General features: G+C 32.2%; 3 protein-coding genes and 1 pseudogene across 3 annotated transcripts; 2 read left to right on the forward strand and 2 right to left on the reverse strand.

Moving 5' to 3' along the window:
* The first annotated feature begins 66 nt into the window (after nucleotides 1-66).
* On the forward strand, nucleotides 67-3,367 carry LOC131953396 (piercer of microtubule wall 1 protein-like). Its single transcript, XM_059316557.1, has 4 exons — nucleotides 67-350; nucleotides 1,778-1,862; nucleotides 2,105-2,238; nucleotides 2,350-3,367. The coding sequence occupies exons 1-4, from the start codon at nucleotides 333-335 to the stop codon at nucleotides 2,416-2,418; spliced, it is 306 nt and encodes a 101-aa protein (XP_059172540.1). The 5' UTR covers nucleotides 67-332; the 3' UTR covers nucleotides 2,419-3,367.
* Nucleotides 2,708-11,347, reverse strand: LOC131953392 (conserved oligomeric Golgi complex subunit 6-like). The gene is made up of 19 exons (XM_059316546.1): nucleotides 11,229-11,347; nucleotides 9,080-9,223; nucleotides 8,405-8,476; nucleotides 8,036-8,094; nucleotides 7,824-7,935; nucleotides 7,615-7,697; nucleotides 7,372-7,442; nucleotides 7,184-7,277; nucleotides 6,266-6,342; nucleotides 5,821-5,958; nucleotides 5,652-5,716; nucleotides 5,365-5,456; nucleotides 5,034-5,148; nucleotides 4,734-4,865; nucleotides 4,487-4,654; nucleotides 3,862-3,969; nucleotides 3,684-3,737; nucleotides 3,264-3,343; nucleotides 2,708-3,096 (listed from the first exon to the last, which is right to left on the reverse strand). The coding sequence occupies exons 1-19, from the start codon at nucleotides 11,331-11,333 to the stop codon at nucleotides 2,949-2,951; spliced, it is 1,917 nt and encodes a 638-aa protein (XP_059172529.1). The 5' UTR covers nucleotides 11,334-11,347; the 3' UTR covers nucleotides 2,708-2,948.
* An 833-nt stretch (nucleotides 11,348-12,180) lies between these two features.
* On the forward strand, nucleotides 12,181-15,055 carry LOC131953390 (uncharacterized; annotated as a pseudogene).
* Nucleotides 15,056-15,280: 225 nt separating this feature from the next.
* Nucleotides 15,281-23,169, reverse strand: LOC131953397 (uncharacterized). Its single transcript, XM_059316558.1, has 2 exons — nucleotides 23,055-23,169; nucleotides 15,281-21,012 (listed from the first exon to the last, which is right to left on the reverse strand). The coding sequence occupies exon 2, from the start codon at nucleotides 20,839-20,841 to the stop codon at nucleotides 19,123-19,125; it is 1,719 nt and encodes a 572-aa protein (XP_059172541.1). The 5' UTR covers nucleotides 20,842-21,012; nucleotides 23,055-23,169; the 3' UTR covers nucleotides 15,281-19,122.

A 23,169-nucleotide genomic window follows, 5' to 3' on the forward strand; every position in this document is an offset into this window, starting at 1 on the left:
ACTATTTACATAACAAAAAAAATCATTCATTTCTAGACTGATCTCGATTCTGGAAATAGATCTAAAAAATATAACAAACTTAAAAAATGCAGCATATATTACATATAAACTACATTTTAAAATTATTTTTTAAATCAAATTTCTAAACACTCTTTAGCATGATTAATTAATTTAAGATAAATATTAATTAATTTTAGTACCTGCTCGAGTGCTCGAGTTATGTACCCTGTTTCCAATACCAACAAGAGAAAATATACACCGGACTACCACACATAGTCGCTGAGGCAGTTAAAGGTTGGAAGAAGTGTCATTTTGATTTTAAAATAAAAACTATGGATGCTTCACAACAGGTGAGAGGATATTTAAAAAAAAAATAGCATATTAATTTAAAAAATAAAACACCCTCGTCCGAAACTCGCACTCGTCCGAGTCGTCGTCCTCAGCCGACAGCTCGGAAAACAGCAGTCAGCACCATCATCATTGTGAACATGTATGATGTAGGCCTATCGTCTGTTGATAAACATTAATTATGAATTAAAATTTAAATCCATAAACCTAGAAACTAGATCTAGAATCTTGTTTCTATTTATTGAATATTAATAGATCTATATAATATTCACACTATTATTTTCTTACTCTTTTATTACAAAATTGTTGCATAATCAAGTATTTTTATATTTTTATTAATCAATATTCAATTAGCTGTTAGTAATAGTAGTGTTAGGCCAATTTAATATCAATTTTTGAAATGCAATTAATGCTTACTTTAAAAAAAATTATACTTTGAGTTTTATTGATATTTTAAATATTTTTATATATTACGAGCCGACCCGCTGCGTATCATACGCCGCTATTTAGTTGTTTTTTTTTCTACTTTTCAGTAATTTATAATTTGTGAATTCGACAGTACCAATGCTGCCACTGAAAATATTTGCTTAAAAACACTAACCCCCCCCCCCCCCCACGTGAAAGCAGCCTCCTCTTAGTTACCTCCTCTAAGTTTAAAATCGTTTCAAACTAAATTATCTGCCCCTAATAGCCGTCACCAAACCCGTCTCTATGATTGTAAAATGTAAACAGAGTGAACACCGCTCACCAGATCATGTGGGGGTGGGGGTGGCAGTGATAGTGATACAGAGGAAGAGAGGGGACTGCAAAGGCGCGCTTGCAGCTTGTTTTCTAACTGATCCAAGAAGAGAATTATATATATAGATATTATATTAATGTTCAACCAAATTAAAAATTATCCAATAAGTCCAATAACTCAATAACCATATCTCTCTAATTATTTACTATCTTAAAGTTTATAGGTTGCTTTATCATTCTTAGCCAATAAATTACATTAGTGATTATCCTTAACATAAATCTGGCCTCTTCATATAAAGAAACACATTGCAATTTATAATAATTACTATTTATAATGCTTTCAATAGACCTACTTCATATTGTTTTAATTAACTTAAGAGTCTTAATCCTTAGCAGGCCTACTTTTTAACATAACAAATTAGTAAAACTAAGAGATAATCAAATTGAACAAGAAAAGATTGCCAAAGCAGAGGCGTAGCGAGGGGGGGGGGGGGGGGGCGCCAAAATGGGTTGGAAAAATAAATTGAAAGGGGGAGGGGGAGGTGGGGTGCAAATCGGAATCTTGATGGGGGGTGTAAATCAAAAGTTTGTCCCTGGGCGCCGGGAAGGGTCGCTACGCCTCTGTGCCAAAGTGAATATAAAAACTACTATCTGCCTTAAGCTAACAAGCAAATGTGTATTCCCACTATAGCTAGGGCCTGGAGGAGTGCCAGTAAACGCTAGAACCTCAGAATACTACAGAACACAAGACCTACCACACAGATTTGAACACCCGTGTAAGTGTGTAGCGGAGGCTGGTTATTCTAGCTTGTCATATAGGTGTTACACCTGGCTTTTTTAAAGTGACAATACAATAGAGATGGGGTGAGGAAACTTAAATTATCAGATAAATAGTGTGGCATTACCTATGGACGAACCCTGAGATTTTTATTTATAAAATATTTAATTTAAGCTGTAAGCCTAGAAAGTTAACAAGTGTTTAGAATGAATGAAAAGGATATTTTAAAAATTTGAACAGATGTATTCAAGGGGTATGGCCAGAAGCAACAGAATCCCATGTACACGACAGAAGCTTCCAAATATGGATCTAAAGTTCCATCAGTACATGCGATGCCTCTATGTTTCCATGCTAAGTCACAGAAATTCTCCGATGTGAGTCATTTAGCCTATCAAACTTCAAATATTTCAAATGTAACTGTACATATCATGATTAAAATATTCCTCAGATTAAATACTAAATGGCTTTAAATTTTCTTTCCGCAGCATCTGGGAAAGTGTGGAATGCCACGGAACTTTTCACTTAATACATCTGTAGACAAAAGCATAGTCTGAGTCTAAAAATCTATTTGATACTTTTACAAAAAACTGGATTCAACCACATGATAACACTCAAATCACCTGCTTCGTTCTTTAGGAGTCATGTGCTGATTTTTTTGTAAAGAATTATCTATTAGCTAATATGATTTTGAAGTGTACAATTTTTAAAAGTTTATCTTTAACAGTGAAAGCTTTAGAAGGCTTATAATAACATCATCTTTATGTTTAAAAACAGTAAAATGAAGTATTTTCTTTGACATGACAAAAACAAATACAAACAATTCTGTTAAATAAAACCAATTCATAATAGCAGTATCAATTTTATTTCCCAATATTTACAAACCATTATCACAACAATGAATTGGCTCAAATATGAAACTTAATCAGACTAAAGATAACTGAAAATCTAGTAACATAAGTAACTTTAAAGATACCTTGATTAACTAGTTACAGTAAAGACCAGCTCAGTTATAAATTATAAACAATCACATCTTAATTTTTAAATGTATCAACGTAAAAAAAATAATTTTAATGGCAGTAAAGTTTTACATGAGTAAATGAACAACTTGTTCTGGTGTCCTTGGCACAATGTTTAAACTATCTTTGTAACCATTCAAAGGATCCAAAATTGCTTTGTAGATTTCCTTATAAGCTTGGCATACCAGTTCCACTGTTCTCTTTTTAGCTGATTCCCTGTAGAAATACAATGTGAAAATGTTTTTATTATAAACAGTCTTCTATAAAAGTATTGTTACTGCACAAATACATTTTTGTTAAAAGTTAAGCCCTTTGAAAAAAAAAAAAATATCAATTTCGACATAGAGTATCTGTGTATAAAAATGGTATAGGAGAAAACCAACCTGACACTTGAACTAAGTATAAAACTGCACTGTGGTAAAGTTAAACTATCTGGTTGGGCCAGATAACTGTCAAACTTGTTCTGTAAAAGAAAATAAATTCTTAACAAATAAATTAAAAATACATGAGAGGAAAAGATTATAAAACATTAAAAAAAAACTATCCCTTTCATTTTTTTTGTATGAGGTTTTATGTTAATCACTTGCTATGTTTACCACATATGTTGATGTAATAAATTAATTTAAGACTAAAAAATTGAATTTGGCTAACATTTTTAATGTTAAACATGGTGCTCATTTTCATATCCATATTGATCCTGGTAACTTAAGTATAAAAATCAATTTCTCCATAAAATTTTGGGTTCAACAAAGATTCTGGAAATTGCTTATGTTCATATAAAAATGTGAAAATGTCATGCCTACCATAGCAGATTTGATTGCTAACTCATCCAGCCCTGATATAGATGATAATGGACCCTAAAACATATGAGAATAAAATGTGACTCCATTCACTAAATAATGTTAACTGAATGCTTATTTTTTTACACTACTTTGATTAACTAATTCTTAATCTGTAACAGGCAAGGCAGATTCTTTTTACCTTTTCTGGCCGATGCTGTTGTATAGATCCATACATTTGTGCGAGTCCGACTCTATTTAAAATGTACGATGCTTGCTCACCAACAAGGGTATCCACATGAGCATCAGTCTGGAAGACAGACAGGTTATTTCAATAACAGCATTCACAAAACATTCATACAGTGGTTAAATTACTGCTTGTTTCAATAACAGCATTCATAAAACATTCTCACAGTGGTTAAGTTACTGCTTGTTTCAATAACAGCATTCACAAAACATTTATACAGTGATTAAATTACTGCTTGTTTCAATAACAGCATTCACAAAACATTCCTACAATGGTTAAATTACTGTTTGTTTTAATAACAGTATCCTACATTATAACAGTGATTAAATTACTGATTTCAGTAAACTTGAAGTAAATCTAGATGAACAAGACAACAAAACATATATACTGTACTCAGTTTTCAAAATGCACACAAACTGTCATAAAAAAGGCTCCATTGTAATTATTTTTTAAATAATTTATGAAAATCCAGTTTTTTAAAAGTGTTTATACATATTTAGATTTTAGCATTTTAACAAACCAATCAGTGACAGGCACAATAATCTACTATGTATGTAAAATTACTACAGCAAGGTCTCACCTGAGCATGCAACATCTCCAGTCTAGTATCAGTGAACTCATACAGCGCAAGAGTTGAGTTCATCAGATGGATACAGTTGACCATATACGCTGCCATATCTACAGTGGTCAGTCTGCTTGCTGAGACAGAACACATCTGGAGCAGTGGGTCGATGACACAAGCCAGGATCTGAAGTTGAAGGAGGTTATTTATTTAATGTTCAACAACCAATTTTAAACTTTCAGCTACAAGATGGTCAATCATCTACCTGTTTGTAGTCTTGCTTCTTGTCATCAATAGGAACAACAGAAGCGTCATGACAGGCCAGTACATCTCTCAGAAGCTGTAAAGTCTGAGTCAGTGATGCTGTAGGGCCTAGGTCTGATGGGGGAAGTTCAACCTAGTGGTACATTTTAGGTGAATTTTAGTTACATTAGTTAGCCAGCAATTTTAGTAACTGTTAAAAAATCTAACGTCTCACAAAAAATTTTGGATTTTTTTTTAATGATTGAGAAGGATTAACTAAGCGTAAGCTGAGTTGGTGATGATAAGTGATAAAAATAGTAACCTTGTCCAGTAACTTGTTTGCATGGCTAGTCAGGCTATTAAAAAACATGCGATGGCTGAGGTCCTGGATCTCTGCTATAACCAACAACAAGGCTGTCTCACTGCTGATTATCTGACTGGGGAGCAAAGGGAGAACACCAACATTAACTTTTTCTTCTATTTTACTACTTCTAATCAAACAGCTGCATCTTAACTATTACTGATTTTCAAACAATATTTGTGTGCGTTAGTATTATTCTCTTCCAAAAATACTGTATTATTTAAAATGAAAATATTTCATTAGAAATGTAATTTGGAAAATTTTTGTGTACAAGCAGAAGATAAACTTTCACCTGATAGTGTGGTGGTAAAATTTGAGCAAATTGTCCAGCTTGTATAGGGTAACAGGGTCTTGTTCTGATACCAAAACTTGCTCAACTCTCACCTGTTTAAATAGAAAACAGTTTTGGAAGTGATAAAAATACTGAAACACAAATCATAACTTTAGGATATATTATTAAAATAACAAATTACATGCTAACAGTCAATAAATGTAAAGAAAATATTCTCATGGGCTTAATTTTGTACATTATAAGTAGTTAAAAACCAATCTTTGATTTGAAGAATGAAAAAGGTGTACCTTAAATGGTGTACAAACTCCTTCAGTTATGTTTCCAAGAACATCATCCATTTGTACACTACTTTCTACAAAAAAGGATGAAGGTAAAAATTATAGGTTTAGCTATTCATTTTTGTTTTTAAACTTGGCATTTCATAAATGTGAGTCATCAATGCTACTTTAAGGGTACCTGTACAATTCTTGAGTAAAGATTGAAGATATTCTTTTTCTGAAGCCGAAGCTTGATGTAGCCATGCAAGCATATCACCAACATAACGCAGGGGATCATGGGAATGAAGTTCAATAGGTCTAGGCGTACCTCCGGGACCTTTTAAAAAAATTATATATATTGTTATAAAAGTAGTTTATTTCTCTACAGCTTACATAAACAATTTATTGTTTTTATCTTCTTTTTTTTGAGTTATCAATTATGTTAATGAAGATAGGATTATACTCAAAAGTAATTAAGGATGCCTAAACATAAACAATATACATTTTAAAATGTTAATTAAAGTGAAATAATCACTGTAAAACAAAATCTTTTAAAGTAGTTTTAGTTATACTATGCATATAAGTAATGGTGCTATTCAAACAGCATTGTGCCAGTAACTAACAACTTCTTATAGCAGAATTACCTCCCCTAGTCAATGCATCTATAAATCCTCGGACCACAGCACTTCTCCTGGCTTTACCAAATTCATCTAGTGAATACCTGACGCAGACAAATGTGTTGTTAAAAAAATATGCTCAACTCAATACCTGATGTTTGCTTTACATGACTGTCAGCACTACAAGTCAGGTAACAGCTGAGGTTTTGATATTGTAAATCTAACAAAATGGATGATTCATTGCTGTGCGTTTCCATTTAGTAGATAGGAAAGCAATGAAAGATAACATTACACTTTTGAACACTTTCCCCTAGATGTTAACTTCGATGCATAAAAACCATTTTAAATAACAGACTGAATACAAAATCAGTCCCACTTTATTCATTTACTTGTCTATCAATTATTTTAGTAAATCTAACACCTAAACATTAGCTGGGGATGAACACCTATCAAAAAAAATTTATGACTTTTACTTAGGGGACGTTGCTACCCCCTACAACCCCATGTTATCCATATGGATAAGGTACAGAGATAGCCACTGTTACTTGATTATCTGAAGCACTTTTTCATCTTTACTCCATCATTTTAATTCACTCAAAATAATATTCAGAATTGGTTTCCATTTGTTTTTACAATAATACTTTATACATTTAAATTATTGTATTCAACATCACTTAAAAACAGATCCAGTACTAGCTCTAATGTCAATGTTGAGTAAAAACATTAGCTGATGGACACAGCATCTCACAGCAAGACTGTTATGTTGCATACAATTATATGTACAGACTGTCAATATGTGGTGGAGTGTGTGAGATTAAAAAATATTGGTTTTGTCGGGTATGGGTTTTAAATACAATGACCGAAAAACAGTTCATTTGGTTCAAAAGGTTGAAACAATATTAATGGATTTTCTTGACATCTATTTAAAAAATATTCATTACTTACTTAAGTAATACAGGTCTATCCTGCAGAGCTTCAATAGCTTGGCAAAGCAAATAACTAACATCTGGTGTGTCCTGCGTCACTTGACGACACTGATCTAAATATAACATCAAAATAATGATTTAAACAATACATTTTTTTAATTAAGCCAATGCTTTTAAAAAAAAAAACAAGACAAATATTTTCCTTACTTTGTGTCCACCTGTATAACCTTTCATAGGCTGATTCTTGATGCAGGGCCATAGATTCCATTATTTCTAGGCTGTAATTGTAAACAAGTGGCAAACATTTTTAATGTTTATATAAAATAAGTATTCAACAAACTCATGGTAGGGATGTTAACTTAAAAGTACATCAGAGCTTCCCAGCATCTGTAAGTTAAGCAGTAGAATTTTAACACAGTGAATATATGATCTAGATAGAAAATAATTTACCCTGCAGTCTGATGATTTGTACGCAAAAGAAATTTACAGTCACTATGAATCTGCTTCACTCTAGTTAGTGCCTTGAAGAAATCCTAATTGGAAAAGAAAAATGAAATTCTGTGATACATTTTAAATATAGTACAAGTTTTAAAAGTGAACAAATACTAATGAACTTAGGCAACATGTTTTTTAAATTAAAAAAAAAAAGAAGAAATTACTGCATGCAGGGCACCATCCCTTGTTCCACGTAAAATTTTAATTTCTTCTGGTTTCAGCTGAAACTTATCCAAGAATGCATTAGCCACTTGCTCTTTTACTTGTAACTTTTGACTGGATAATACACATAAAACAGTTGTAAGCCAAAGGGTCCAGAGCACACATACAAATTATTTTAATTATATCTATTTACTATTTTAAAAACCATCCTAACCTTTCATTATGGAGGGAAGTAGTTTGGGATATAAGATGATTTGTTTTTGCTTTAGCAGCCTGAAATATAATAAAATATTTAATATTTAAAAATACATAAAACTGATTGGTAAGCCAGCAATAATGTGCAGAATGTCATGACCTAAGTGAATCTCAGCAATGTTAGATAATATTTGCATCAGACATGTAATATTTAGAAATTATTGTTTCCAATATTTCATCTCCTATTGAGAGTTAACTAACCAGCTTACAAATATATTGTATTTTAATAAATCAATAATTTTACTACACACATAATGTCACTAGCAATTCGCTTTACAAATTTAGTCCAACAGTCCAAATTTAATATTAAAAAGTTTTTTAAGAATACCTTTAGCCTATTTGTCATATCCTGGCAGCATTCATTCATTGCTTGAACATCACTGTAAACACTATCAAGTTGCTGTTTTGAGAAAAATATGATGCAATTATTATAAATGTACATTTGTGAACTAATTATGCCTTTATGAGTATTTAAAATCTAGACACAGTAAGCATACAGCTATGCCTGATGAATAGAAACATAAGCAAATTAAATTCATCTAAAAGTCGTAACTGAATGTTTTTATTTAATGAAAGTAACTTAAAAGTACATAAAAACAAAAATAAAACCCTTTAGAAAAAGCTTTTAAATGCACCAAAAGTAAGAAAATAAGTTACCATAGCTAAAATAATAAAAGCAGTGGTTGCTAAAATGCTATCAAGATTTATTTTTTCAAACAGTTATGCATGCTCAAGTTCATCCAACAGATTGCTATATAATTATTTCTCTTTGGTTAATGTATGTAGTAATCTTTATATTAGTTATTTAAAATAATTAATTCAATTAAAAATTAGATAAGCAGCCAGTATTATTAAAAATTTACTTATTTATAAAATTTGAAAGAAATTCCCATTATTCCCTCATAGGCCAAAACTTGAGTTATAAGATTTAATCACAAACTGACAGTCATTATGACCTAAGAAAAATACAGAACAATTTTAGAATTAAAAATTCAATACACACCTCTTTAACAACTTGAAAGGCTGTTAAAAATTCTTCATTAATTCCAAGGCTTCTTTTCTCAATATCACTTCGCAAGTTCCTCCTGCTGCGAAGATTATTTTCAGTAAAAAATGTTGATAAAGCCTTAAGAGCCTCAAGCATTTCCTGAAACATATCAATGAGATGCAGGTAAATAAGAGTGGATACAATAACCTTTTGCTACTTTAATGTTCTCTGCACTACAGTGTCAAATTTCAGTATAATAGGTTTTTTTTCTTATATATGACCACATTTTTTGCTGTTTCAACCACCACCCTTACGCAATCATTATAAAAAGTCAGACCCTCTCGAAACAACATCAAACGAACTTAAATAATTATGTGATAACAGACCTAACAAACATTTTTGTTTAAAGTTGACAGTGACAAAGCAGTCCTCAACCTTTTTTCCCATTTCCAATAAAATGTAGGTACAATACCTTTGTGATAGTGAAATATTTTTTTACTTCATTTCAAAGGATAGCTATGACTATATTCAATTATTTTTATTAATAACCATTTTTTTAAGGTTAATTACTTACATCATGTACTAAATTATCATCTCATTAGAGCATTAATTAAATCATTATTGCTTATGATAATGAAGGGTGATTACTTTACCAAGGCCAAAACACAAATAAATCAATTCCTTTTAAAAATATAAATGCTTAGGCCCTAACAAAGGCTGCAAATTTATAGGTTTAAATTTAAACATAAAAATCATTTTTCCTGTGGCTACACAACATAAAAATAGTTATAGGTTATTTAAATTAGATTGATTTTTCTATTATTGTTTTGTGTTTATATTTTAATCTTATTTATTAGCAAAAATCTCACTGGCAGATGGAGGCCCACCAGGGAGAAACTTTGTTCTGCAAGAGACTTAGTATATTAGTGAGTGATTTGATGATTTTGGGGAGGGGCATAATTACAAAACTGTCTCCTATCCTATAGTAATGGCACTATGTCTATGACAGTAATGTAATAGAATGCACTTGACTAAAGTAAAAGTTCGATTGATGGCATACATTTCTATGCAGAATAAAAATATTTTAAGATAAGATCCGGATGATGTCCGATAATAGACTCTTCCATAAAATAGGTGTGTTGGGTTGTTAGGACTAATTTTATCGTTATAAATTAGGGTTAGGCGTATGGTAGGACTAGGGTTGGGGTTACAGAAGGGTTAGCATTGACATTAGCCATCAATGTGTGTATTTAGTCTCAGTAAGCTAACGCCTAACACCCCTTTTTAAAAGAAAATTCTATTATCTGACACTGGTATAAAATTTTGGTAATCTATCGTTTTAGGTACGTACAATCGCCAGCGACTAGTAATGTGAAAAATGGAATTGAAACTTTTCAGTAATAAATGAAGACTAGCGATGTTTACATCAGATGCAACCATGCTCATTTACTATAGCAGCCATCTTGTTTAAGTTTTATTTTGTTAAAATTATAGTATAGCGGAAGATTCAGGGGAAGTTACTCTATTTTACAAATGGCTGCTGTTTATATAGCAAATCTTGCTCGCAAACACTGCTGTACTGTTTAATTGAAAGTTAATTTCTGGCCTATAGGCCTAGATATATTTAGCCATTGATTTTGGTTTGTTTAGTTATCTATAATTATTAATTAGGGCCTATAGGGCCTAATAATATTTGACACAAATATTTCACAATATACTTCTATTAAAGCCTTGACAATGAGGTAACTTTTTCATACATTACTAGCTGCGGCCGATTTTACGTAGATCTACCTAAAGAGATAGATTAGGCCTACCAAAAATTTCCCCCAAGATCTTAGGTCCTAGACCAGAAGTCAAGTCAAAACGAACAAAAAAAAATTGTTCAAAACTCCCACCTGAGCATCTGAAACTAAAGTAAAGTAGCTTGTACACAGTATGAGTGTAACACCAGTGTAACAGTGAAGTGAAATGGTTTATTTATTATTTATTATTTTACAGTTCTCAAACTTTTCCAAAACAAACACGTCTCACATCACAGTCCAACTACTAGAGAATCTAGATCTAAGACTAAGATCTCTGATCTAGATCTAGCCCAAACAAATGACATCCATCAACTACTTTAAGCCTCCGATTTCATATTATGTTTTAATGTATGTGTACTTACTTTATCATTGTCGAGGCGTGTTTCTAATATTTTATTTAACTTCCTTGAGAGTGGATTTGTAGCGGAAAGAGTAGAGACCTGATCTTTATCGTCTTTATCCGCCATGTTTGTTGACACGAAACAATAAACTAAATATCTAAATGTGTCAATTATCACTGTAAAGCACAATAGCATAATATTTTTAACATTAGTCTGTCCCCATTATATGATTATATGCTTTTTGTACAGACACTCTATCAAGCTAGTGAAACTTATGACAAAGGGGAGTAATTGTTAAAAGTACTGCCTTTTTGCTAAATAAGGAAAAAAGTGTTAGTATTGCATCTATAAAATATATTTTAAAATACATACCTACATTCGAACTATAGTTCTAGATCGAGCCCTCATTCTATAACTATAATAAGTCATAAGTGTTGTCCATATATTATTACAAAAAAGTTTATAGCAGATCTAGATCTATTAGGTTCGAATTGAAATAGCAAAAGGTCTGTACACGCTGGATTCCAGGATTATGCATCCATCATCACATATTTTCACGGTTCGATCACCCCCCCCCCCAAAAAAACATATCTTAGGGCGAGGATGGGGACTACTTCTACTGACACCTCTCAAACGAAATAGAAAAAAACACAATTAATATAGAAAATATTAACATATAGTTGAACCAGTGTCCGTTCCGTCCCGTCCCCCCCCCCCTCCAAAAATTAAAGTGCGCCCCCCCCCCCCCCCCAAAGGTACAAGTGTCACCAAACCCAGAAAAAAATCTCTCAAAGAAACACTGCTTAAAAATTGTCTTACCTCAGCCTACAATACCTCTTCCCCCCCCCCCCTTTTCACCTTCTAAAACTCACTGCTATAATTTAGGTTTTGTGCGTTTTTCGATGTTACGGGTTTTGCACTGTGTGTTTTCAAAAATTATTTAAAAATATACCTTTTAAAATTATCGAATCAATTAAAGGTCTAGATTCTACATAAAATGAAAGACCTATTTGTAACAATTTACAAAACTTTAAATCCAGGCCTGAGCAAGAGATGTTTTTCAAAATAAAGCTATACAGATCTATCAATCTTTGTACCTTTTTTTGTCTTCTATTTGTGAATAAAGTACAGGGACTGTCCTTTACTGTTGGTACTTGTAATTTATGGAATATAATGTTCAACTGGAAAACAAGAGCTGAACACATTGCAAATTTAGTAAAAAAAATTCTTTGGCCTTTACTTTTTAACTTAACGTTAAAATAAAATCATTATACTATAGAGTAGACTATAGAATCTAGTTTATTATAAACTTATGCTCAATCTAATGAATATATGCGACTAATATGTTATTATTATAAAAGCTATACATTTACATAGGCCAAAGCCACTATGATCTATCTGTCATCTGTGACTATCACTAACTGGCTAAGGCCTTGCTTCCTGATTGATAAATTCTAAACTAATACTCTATAAAGTGTAGGCCTATAAACTTAGTATAAAGTATTTTAGTCTATATTCACTGTCTGTATTCAATAGCCTGTAACAGTAGGCCTATACTATAGTATAATGAATGAATATAGATAGACATAATGTTTAGTCTTTATATTTCAGATTATAGCAAATGAAATCGATGTCATTGCATTTCAAGAAGTACGGATAACAAAAACAGCATATTCAACATTCTCACAGCTTGCTGTTTTCAAAAAGCATTTACCAGACTATAAATGGTCCCTGGCCAGATCTTCAGGTCTTGTCACAAACCCAAAAGAGGCATACTGGAATGCATGGACCGAAGAAGGTAGGTAGATTCTGTTTCTCTTCAATTAAAACATTTTTTATTTACCATATTTCAAAACTTAACTTGAATCATGAGGTTGCTTATAGTATAGAAATAAGTGAGTAAAGTTCCCCTTTCAAACCTGACGATCTATAGGGCAAGAGAAGTAGAGTTCACTTGTTTCTGTGACCTCGGCATATGAAGTAGTATGGTCAGCACTATGCCCAGCCGCCTTTACTTTACCTAATGTGAGTTAGGTACCAATCAGAGTTGGGTGGACTCAAGTACGGTCTACTGACTTGAACTCGGATTCAAACTTGAGACTTACAGGTTAGGAGTCCAGCTCTCTACCCCTAGACCACTCCATCCCCTATAGAAATAAGTTGGTCCGACGAATTAATTAAAAAGATTGACATTATATAGTCTATATTTTGATCTAGTTTTTTTCTCCATCAAAATACTTGCATCTTTTAAATACTTTTATAATTATTTCTACATTAAATTCCTTATTGTTCAATAGGACTTTTGGTAATTAAAGTTTATTGTAAATGTTTTATATATTTAACAGGCATTGGAATTCTAAGTCGCAAGCAAATCATATCATCAAGTGTTGTAAATCTTACAAAAACTGGTGGTGTTGACACAAATACACGAATTGGTCTTCATGCACAAATAAGGCTGGGTCTTGATGAAAAGGACATTTTTAATATGATAGTTGTTCACTTCTCTTATGACAAAGAGCAGCAGTGTCAAAATGCTGAGGATATTATTAAATACATAAGCAGTAGGTATAACTAAAAATTACTTAGTATATTAACATTGGTGATGACATGAAAAAAAGTAGTTAAAACATTGCAGTAGTTATATTTATAGAATTAATGATGTATTTTTCTGTACTGCTTAGGCTTACAGTTAACCAACGTAATTGTACTTGGGGATCTGAATGTTTATCCAAACTTTCCTGGGCCTGTTGACTTGTTCACATCAAAACGGCAGTCAACTTGTTTTTTAAAGAATCAAGGCCGTTCAGCTCAACACTATGGAACACTGAAAGATGCATGGCTTACCTCTAGAGACAAGCAAGAGCAAGGACTCACCTTTAGTAACATGGTAACCTCTGTTACTCTTGTTAGGTTTTTTAAATATAACAGTTGTATTTCTCACACAAATCTTACATATTATATAGATCTATTGATTCTAATGGAATCAAAATATTCGTTTTTAACTATTGAACTTCAGATAATGAGGTACTGCTGGTGTCAAAAAATTAACTTCTTAATTTTTTTCATTAGCCAGAGCCTGGACTGGTAAGTCGGCCAGACAGGATCCTGATATCAAGAAACATCAATACATCCTTCACTAAAACCACTGGAGATGGAGTGATCTATAAGAAACATTTTTACAGCTCTGTGATATTTAGTCGCTTCAAGCAGTTCATAGCAACATTAACAGATGCATTTTTTGGATGGAAGGGGTACCCCTGCCCACATGACTGTGGCCCTCATGGATCTTGTAGATGTGGTGTTTGTGTTACAGGAGGAAATCAAATTAACTGCAACATTCCTGATTGTTCTGAGTGTTATCCATACAAATTTGTTCTGTTTGTTAGTATAGTAATCCCCCTTGCTGTATCAGTTTGTACCATATTTTACTCAATCATTAAAATTTTAGTTGTATCAAGTAGATTTAACCAACAGGAAATTATGGATATTTTAGGCTACAGGTGTTGTCTATTTAACAAACAGTTATTTATGATACCAAGAAAGTATAAGATGAAGATAGATTTTTTTGGCTGTGTCAATTGCCCCCCTTTATACTAATGATTGTAATGTTATTGGCTACCTGCATTTTATTGGCTTTGTTTTATTATTTATTTACTGACAGCATTGATTTGATTTATTCCATTTTACCTGAAGAAATGTTTCCATCTGATCATTTAATTGTTTACACTCTGCTAGAAGTTTAGCTGCTGTGCCTTCCAGAAAATGCAATTATTTGAAATTAATATTATATCTAAGTAATTGAAGTTATAATCACTTGTTTTTAAATTGAATTGATATTTATACATACATTTTTTAAAACTATTTTACCATTGTTTCAAATGAAAATAAAGTACCTCTGTATTTTGATCATGTTATTTTTTCCAAGTGTATTTTGATCATGTCTATTTAAATTGATAGTTAATATAATTATTGATGAAATAAGATTTTAGCAATCATTTAACTATGGTGATTTGTTTAAAAAAAATAAAAGATATAATGAAACTTATAGGAACACAATTGAAACAACTAGAATGTACTGGTAGTATTATGTTGAATTTATTGATAGTTAAGCAGCACATCACAAGAATGTCTTGTTTACCCCAGAAAAAAAATATACTCACATATATTGCTTTTAACAACAACAAGCTTTAGTCTTAAAACCTTTTTGTGGAGTTTAGCATTAAAAAAATGTCAAGCTTAGTAAAGAAAATTTCTAAAAATGTTAAAGCATTTCTAAAAGTGTGAAGTCGAACAATACACAAACATTAAAATGTAAAAACATGCTTACACCTACATTACAACTACAGCAGGATAGAGATGTGCATTTTTCTTGGCACAAAGGGGAACCCAAGCAGAAGTATCTTTAACATGTATAATAAAAAAAACTTACATTAGAATGTACTAAAACCAAAACACAGTTTACACACACTTACTGGCAACTTGACTAGCTAACAGATCTTAAGTGAATTGTCAATTTTTGTAATCTGAATAACAAAAAAAATATTTTGAATGGTCCAAAAAACAATCACAATGAAAATTATTTTAAAATAATATTGGAGAACTAATGCAAATTCTTCCTTAAAACCTTTAGTTAATCATTCATGTACTCTTCTTCAACTTTCAAACTATGTGATCAATTAAAAAAATAATATCAATTATTTTATAAACAGACCATTATTACAAAATGATTCTTGTTACAAACACACGGGAGTAAAAAATCCAGCCACAAAAGCTGATAAAACTGTTAAATTTAACACTAACAGTTAGTAATATAAAACAAATGCAAGTTAAATATTTCTAGTTGGAGAAACAATTACAAGATATATTGCACAAAGGGTGGGGTAAAAAAAAATGTATTATACAAAGTTGTGATGGGACAAACATGCATGAACTGATGCAGTTCCTTTACTAGTTCACAGCCTGTCACATCAAACTATAGACAAGAAGGCAATCTTGAGTTAAAGTTTAGCATTCCTCTTGCACCGAGTTCATCAGGCAGGTGAGTTGGACAACAACTTGAGATCCAGAAATAATAGTCTACAGCTACTTATTTACAAGGTTTCTTTTTCATTCTTGCATACAATATTAAATTTCAAAATTGAGAAGCTAATTTTTGGCAAGATCATACATAAAAATAGTAACCCTAATTAAGATTTTAGTAGTTAAGCATTCTTCCAACATAAGTTGTGAATCGAAATTTTATTTTTTTAATTGAACACACATCTTCACCTATATATTGTATTGAAATAAAAATGTGTTCAACAAAATAAGATAGTTAAAAATGTTTTCTATGATAACAAAATTTACATTCATTGCTTTAAGTCTTAAAAGCTAGAGGTAAAATGGAAAAAAATCTTTTTTTAAAAAAACTAAAATCAATACAGATTTTTAAAAATTATAACAACAATGAAAATTAATCCTAATGGTAGAAAAGGCTTAAGATGAATTTTTTATAAGTTAACAAAAAAACCATAGTGTGTGATTTTGTAACCACCTTAATTGTTACCAAAGGAAATGGACAAAATATAACTTTAATAGAGAGAGATTTAAAACCAACAAACTTGCAGCTGTATTACACATGGATAAATGAAAAAATAAATCCTTTGCTCAAGTGTTAGATTTTAAAGTGATGTTAGCCCTTAAGCAAAAAGTTGAAAACCAAGGGCTCTGTACCACACACCTGCACATTTAAGTTGTAGTCCATCATCTCAAAAGAACAAAATAAAACAACTGCCATCCTTCATCAGCAGTTCTATATAAACTGGTCAGGCAACAGTCTAAGATGAAAGTATTAATGTAACATTCTGTCACTTTTTAAAAAGAGACACAAAAAAACAACACCAAAACTGGAATATTGTTTCATACATAAAATAATGCACATTGCTACCGAAAGTTTGAATTAAAATGTCTGAAGTCAACTCATTTAAATTGTGTAGCAACACTGACACATGTTCACAATCACTGTAGTTTGTGCTGTATTGTGAGGTAGGGTTGACCATCAGTAACAAGGCACATTATTTAAGTACCTTGGGTACCAAAAAAAAAAAAGATATATCAGACCATGTATACAACAAGCATTGTTAAATTACAATTGTTAAACAAAAATGTTTGTACTTCCCAAGAGAATGAAAGGAATAAGTATGGTAATATGTTGCATATAAACTTAGCTCAACATATTTAATATTAAAAATATTAAAACATACTTCTATACAAAATAATTTTTAATGCGTTCATTTCTTTAAATAATTTCACAGCCCTTAATTTAAAACAAGTGTTTTAAACGTAAATACATTTTTAAGATTATATTTTAATTTTTTTTAATCAAAGTAGGACAATTAAAATGCCGAATTAATTTGTGTAGTTTTTAATATCTAAATACAAAAATTACCACAATCCTAAGATAAAAAATACATGTTCTAAAAATGGAGCTATACAAGTTACTTTTCTAGAAAAAAAATCAGAGTATTTTAAAATTAAGGAACTTCTATTCTTACTTTTGAAAAATAACAATACTGATTTATTATCAAAGAGTAAATATTTCATAAACACACTACTTGAATAAGACAGTAGAATACATTTTACTACAAGATTTATACATAAATAAAAAATAAAAAGTTTAAATTGTTTCTTTTTATCTAAGTTAGCAAATAAGAGATCACTAACTTAAAATACATAATAATTTACCATGAATTTCACGTTTTTAAAAATTGCACATTTGATGCACATCAAGATTAAGTTGAATTATGATATTATGTGATCAAAAAATTAAACTGCTCAAGTATTTTTAATGAACTTAGTAAAGCAGCTAATTTGGCAAAAGTTGATTATTGTGCTAGTTCTCTGACTGTAATGGGTGTGTCACATTTCAAGCACCCTTTCAATCACAATAAATTTTTTAAAATGCACTCAACGGTCTCCTTTTTTACATGTCTAATTGTGGAGTAAATATCTAGGTTAAAAAAAAAACAACTCAACATTTGAATAACTTGCATTTCTCTCTCCCCTTTGCTTATTTAAATGCATATTACATTACTTTTACATTTTGTTGCTAAAACCACTTTGAGCTGCTGAAGATACATAGTCATCTGAGCAGCAAGACAGCAATCCAACAAAATTTATCTGGAAGACTGGTTGACATTTTCAAATCTAACACCAATGTGTACACCATATTTTGGGTAACAACAAACTAATGACAATAAATCTTTCAAATTACTGTTACTTACGTATTGTAAGAAAATTTTTAAAGTATTACTATAAATTCAATATAATTTTTCTGTAAAATAATAGACATGACTTAGTAAACTTTTAAATCACAAGTTTAAAAATATGTAAACAGCTTCTTTTGCTAATAAATAGTATTTGTATAAAGTGTTTACAAAGTTATCACACAGCACTGATTTTTAAATCAATCTTAAAATTTAGACTTTTTATACTGACAATAATATTTTCCAACTTGAAAAAAATGTATCATACAAATTTCAACCTTCTTGGTAATCAGTGCAAAGTTCTACAAATACTAATCATATACTAACAAGCAACTTAGTGTTACTTATAAACATTCCAAATTTGCATAAATATATCCAAATGAGAAAAAAAAAGGATTTATTAGTAATGTTAATAAAAAATTAAATGAGGATTATCAAGAAACTGAAAAAAAAATTAATGCTAGATTCCTAAGTTATACCTAAGCAAGCTTGTAATCTTCCTTTTCCCAACATTGTAATTTTCTATTTAAAAAAATGTTTTCAAAGTGAAAAAAAAATACAAGTTGATTGTACTTGTTACTATACTGATTTCTTGATACAAACAAAGCTTACCTGAAAATAAATATATTGATTGTAAAAAGTTTAAAATTTCACATCAATTCAGTGTGAATTTACAGATCTTCATGGAACAGCTGGGTTGCTAAAACATCTCCAGTGACGATAGTCTGGCAGCCGACAGTTGCAAACTTTTTTGTGCCGTCAGATTCTAAGCTGTTTACAAAGCTGTCAGAGCTGTTGCTGTTCTTCACCTGTCCCCTAGGGCTGTCCATCAGTACAGATCTATTCATGTACTGTCGTTCTGCCACCATTGAAACTTGAGGTGAAATGTCTCCATCATCATCACTGAAGTTCAGCTCATCTACGTCCTTCATTCCTTCAAGCTCTACATGATGGAAGTTCCAGACTGGAACCACACCTGCACCACTGGGAGCAGCGTCTTGAAAAGAATATTTGATCCCCCCAATATTCAGTGGGGTTGTGCTTGAAAACGTGCTGTCATCAAGATCTGGGTAAATTTTTCTTATTTCATCGTTCATATTACCAAGGGGTGTCTGAGGTTCCCTTGGTATACCATCAATAGGAAGGTCAAGTTTAGCTGCAACCTTTTCAATTAAATCTTCAATAGATTCATTCTCTTTCCAGACTTTTGTTGCCTTCCAACGAGCTCGGCTACCTTTGGGGGCAGGAACTGCATCAAAGAATACCCACTCACCAATTTTAAGGAGCTTGTTCAGATCATCAATATTCTTACCGAAAATTGTTCTGTCAATAAAGACATGTTCATGCATACCGAGGTCTATGATGCCCCACAGCTTAGCCACATGAAAAATCTGGCCCTTTCTACCACTGACAGAGGGCTTAGTTTGCACATGTGGCCTGCTTCCTGTAATTATGACATTTAATCTTGTGTTCTTAATCACTGAAACAACTTCATCTTCACCAATCGTGAAAATATTATCATGAGTTGAGATAAACTGGTGAAGTTCTGGCTTGCTCCAACCGATAGTGTTACGAAGACTTTCAGGAGCCTGACTAAAATGCCCTGATAGACTGTTAACTTTCATATCTCCTTTTTTCTGGATGATGCTCTTTATGAACATAACAGCTTTGTATTCATTTGCTGTCATTGTAACAGGACCCGCTTTAGTTGTTGCTGCAGTTACTGGTGCTGGAGCAACTGTAACAGTACGACCAGAAAGTGGCTTGGGTGCATCGGAAACATCCTGCGACTTTGGCCGACGTTTGATCTTTGGTGTAGTTGGCAACAGCACCGGTGGTTCAGAAGATGAATCTGTATCAGCAGCGTTGCAGCGGATGTTGTCTTTAAGGCATACATTGTCTTCTTTTACTTCGAAAATAAGTGGGTGTTTGAGCAAAAAAGTAAGAAACTCGTTCTGAGGCCCAACGCATTCTCTTATTTCTGGTGATGCTTGAGAAAGGTGCCCAGCTAAGCTCTTCACTGGCATCCACTTGTCTCCTTTCTTTAATATCTTCCCCCTAAAGAATTGAACAGCCTCTGTTTCAGTAGAGACATCAGGAAGACAAGAGTGGCCAGAGGACGAGGCAGGACTTGACTCTCGAAAATTCCCCCCAAGAGCAGTACCATCGTTGAGGCTGACCAGGTTACCATTTACAGAAAATAGGGAGGGATACTTCAAAAGAAACTTCTTGAGGCCAGCTTCATTTCCGCCAGCACTCTGTCGCATTTCTGAGGTAAAGTTGCGACTACCAAAGCGACCCGCTAGCTGACTAATACTCATTGGAGCATTACTATACATGAGAATCTCCAAAAAGTACAGCATAGCTTGGTGACCTGGATCGTCCGCCATCTTATTTATGAAAGCTTTAACAAAGCAAAATTAAAAAAGATGGGAATATAAGCTGAATGGATTATAATGAACTTCTTTTATAAATTTTATCTTTTTTTTTATAAATGATAATCCGCAATAAGTGATGACAAGAAGTTGGCTTTTGATCATCGAAACCGAAGCTTCTTCCCCCTAAAAATAAAAATAAAACAAAATTTTATTATTAATTTGCCTACATAAATGTGACACTGACAGTGCAAGTATTGGTTAACAGATATATCAGTGTACATTATAAATTGAATCAAATCTCAAGACTAATTAGGGTTTAAGTCTAATTAGGGTTTAAGGGTCTCACTAAAGTAACAAAGCCAAAACTAATAACCTCATAAAAACCGCTATTTACTTGGTTAGTCAACTTCAGGATTCATTTGTTTATAATATATCCAATAAGAAGGGTCTAGGACATTCCCCCCCCCCCGTCATTACCCCCCTGGTGAATTCCCCCTCCCCCCAAGTTTGAATCCTGACTGAGACTCTAACTCTGACTCTAACTCTACTAGATCTATTACCTTAATCATAACCTTAAAAAAAAAACCAAAACCTTAGCATTCACCTCAGCCGAAAACCCTATTAGAATAAATTTGAATAATTAGATCTAGAGTAAAGTTCCACGCGCGGTCACACATAGCGGAAAATTCCAAATTCCCGATTTTCATCGGGCGCTATTTTATAACCGTTTCACACAGAAACAAACCGAAAGCACTGTATTACTCCGCTGCCATTCTACTGTAATATGTATGAGTCATTTTGTATTCCTACGCATAGTATTTAAGATATTCATGTTTTAGTGACGTCCCTCCTTGCGATATTTTTTTTTCCCTTTTTTTTTTGCCTGCGTACGCAAGAACCTGCTTGCCAACGAGCGTATTGTATACGTTTTGATCCAATTTTAATAATTGAAATAAATATTTTACACACTTAAACGTGTTGTTGATTGTATTATTAATTAATAGATTGCAAAAATAATAATTAAAAACATGTTAATTAAATTAATTAAAGACATTAAAAGTTGACCCAGTGATGACTCAAGGGACGCAACTATAATAATCATAACAAAGGGACGTAACAACCACTAAAAGACATAACGTAACATTTGCTTAGATATGCTTGTATGTAGAGACACAAACTAGATTTAGAAGAAGTAGATGATCGAAATAATTTAAAACAGCAGAAAAAAATAGAAAGTATACAGATTCTAGGCTTAGTTTGAAATATAGAGCATCTAGAACTAGGCTAGTCTAGCTCAAGTCGTTGGTTACGCAGCGATGTGAAACCACCGTAATCGACACCCAAGCTGCGGCCACCCCTATTTACCTATCAGGTTGCTTTATTAGCCTTATCTATCGTATGTAAAGTGTCCCGCATATATTGTAGAAGCTATTTATAGTTAACCTAGTTATAAAAAGCTTTGATTGGTTGGTTTTATTCATCTCATCCGGGACCTAGTGTTTTTCATAGGGGGAACTAGAACCGCCTACGACGTCATACCTCGAAACTTTAAAATTTAAAAACTCGACTTCCAGAAGGAGAAAAACAAAAGAATTTGACCTGGATATATTTAGAAATGGACAGGTTTACAGCAGATATCGGTAGTTTCGTATAAAACATCAAAACAAATATTGTACGAAGCGATAAACAGGCGATGATCGCACCGGTGTTTTAACCGCGCGTGGAACTTTACTCTAGATCTAGAATCTAGAAACAGGGCATTCCTAACATTTTTGTGTGTTTCAGTTGTGTTTATAGTCATATACTAGTTTATAATAATAATAATAAAATAGTAAAATACGCTCAACTGAAGGTAAGCGTGAAGCGGGGAATAAAATACGCTAAAATGGAGTTTTACCCTAGATCTCTACTCTACACTCTACTAACTCTAGTCTACTCTACCCACCTACACATATTTGTGACTTTTTCCTACACTACAAAAATCTAGATCTAGAATCTAGATCTAGATCTAGATCTATATCTACAATTACAATCTTTTAAAAATTCTTTTAACACGTAGAATCTAGAAAATCTAAACTTTTAGAGTCTAAACTCTAGATCTACACTAGAGTCTACTACTAGAATCTAGATCTAATCTAAATCTAGATTTTCATGTATTTTATAAAAACATATAGAACGATGCTGAAGGCGCGCCTGATAGATCTATATGAAGGATTAAAACTTACTTTGTAAGTGGGCGAAAATAGCCTACAGCCTTACGAAAGTAGCCATCTTGGGAAGATATTTAACCCCGTAGCCAAAAGGGCACATGCACAAAATAAAATTTCCTCCATTCACCAA

Source organism: Physella acuta, unplaced genomic scaffold, assembly GCF_028476545.2.
Source record: "Physella acuta isolate Inbredline_101_S28 unplaced genomic scaffold, ASM2847654v3 ptg000919l, whole genome shotgun sequence".
In the NCBI taxonomy this organism is placed as follows: domain Eukaryota; kingdom Metazoa; phylum Mollusca; class Gastropoda; family Physidae; genus Physella; species Physella acuta.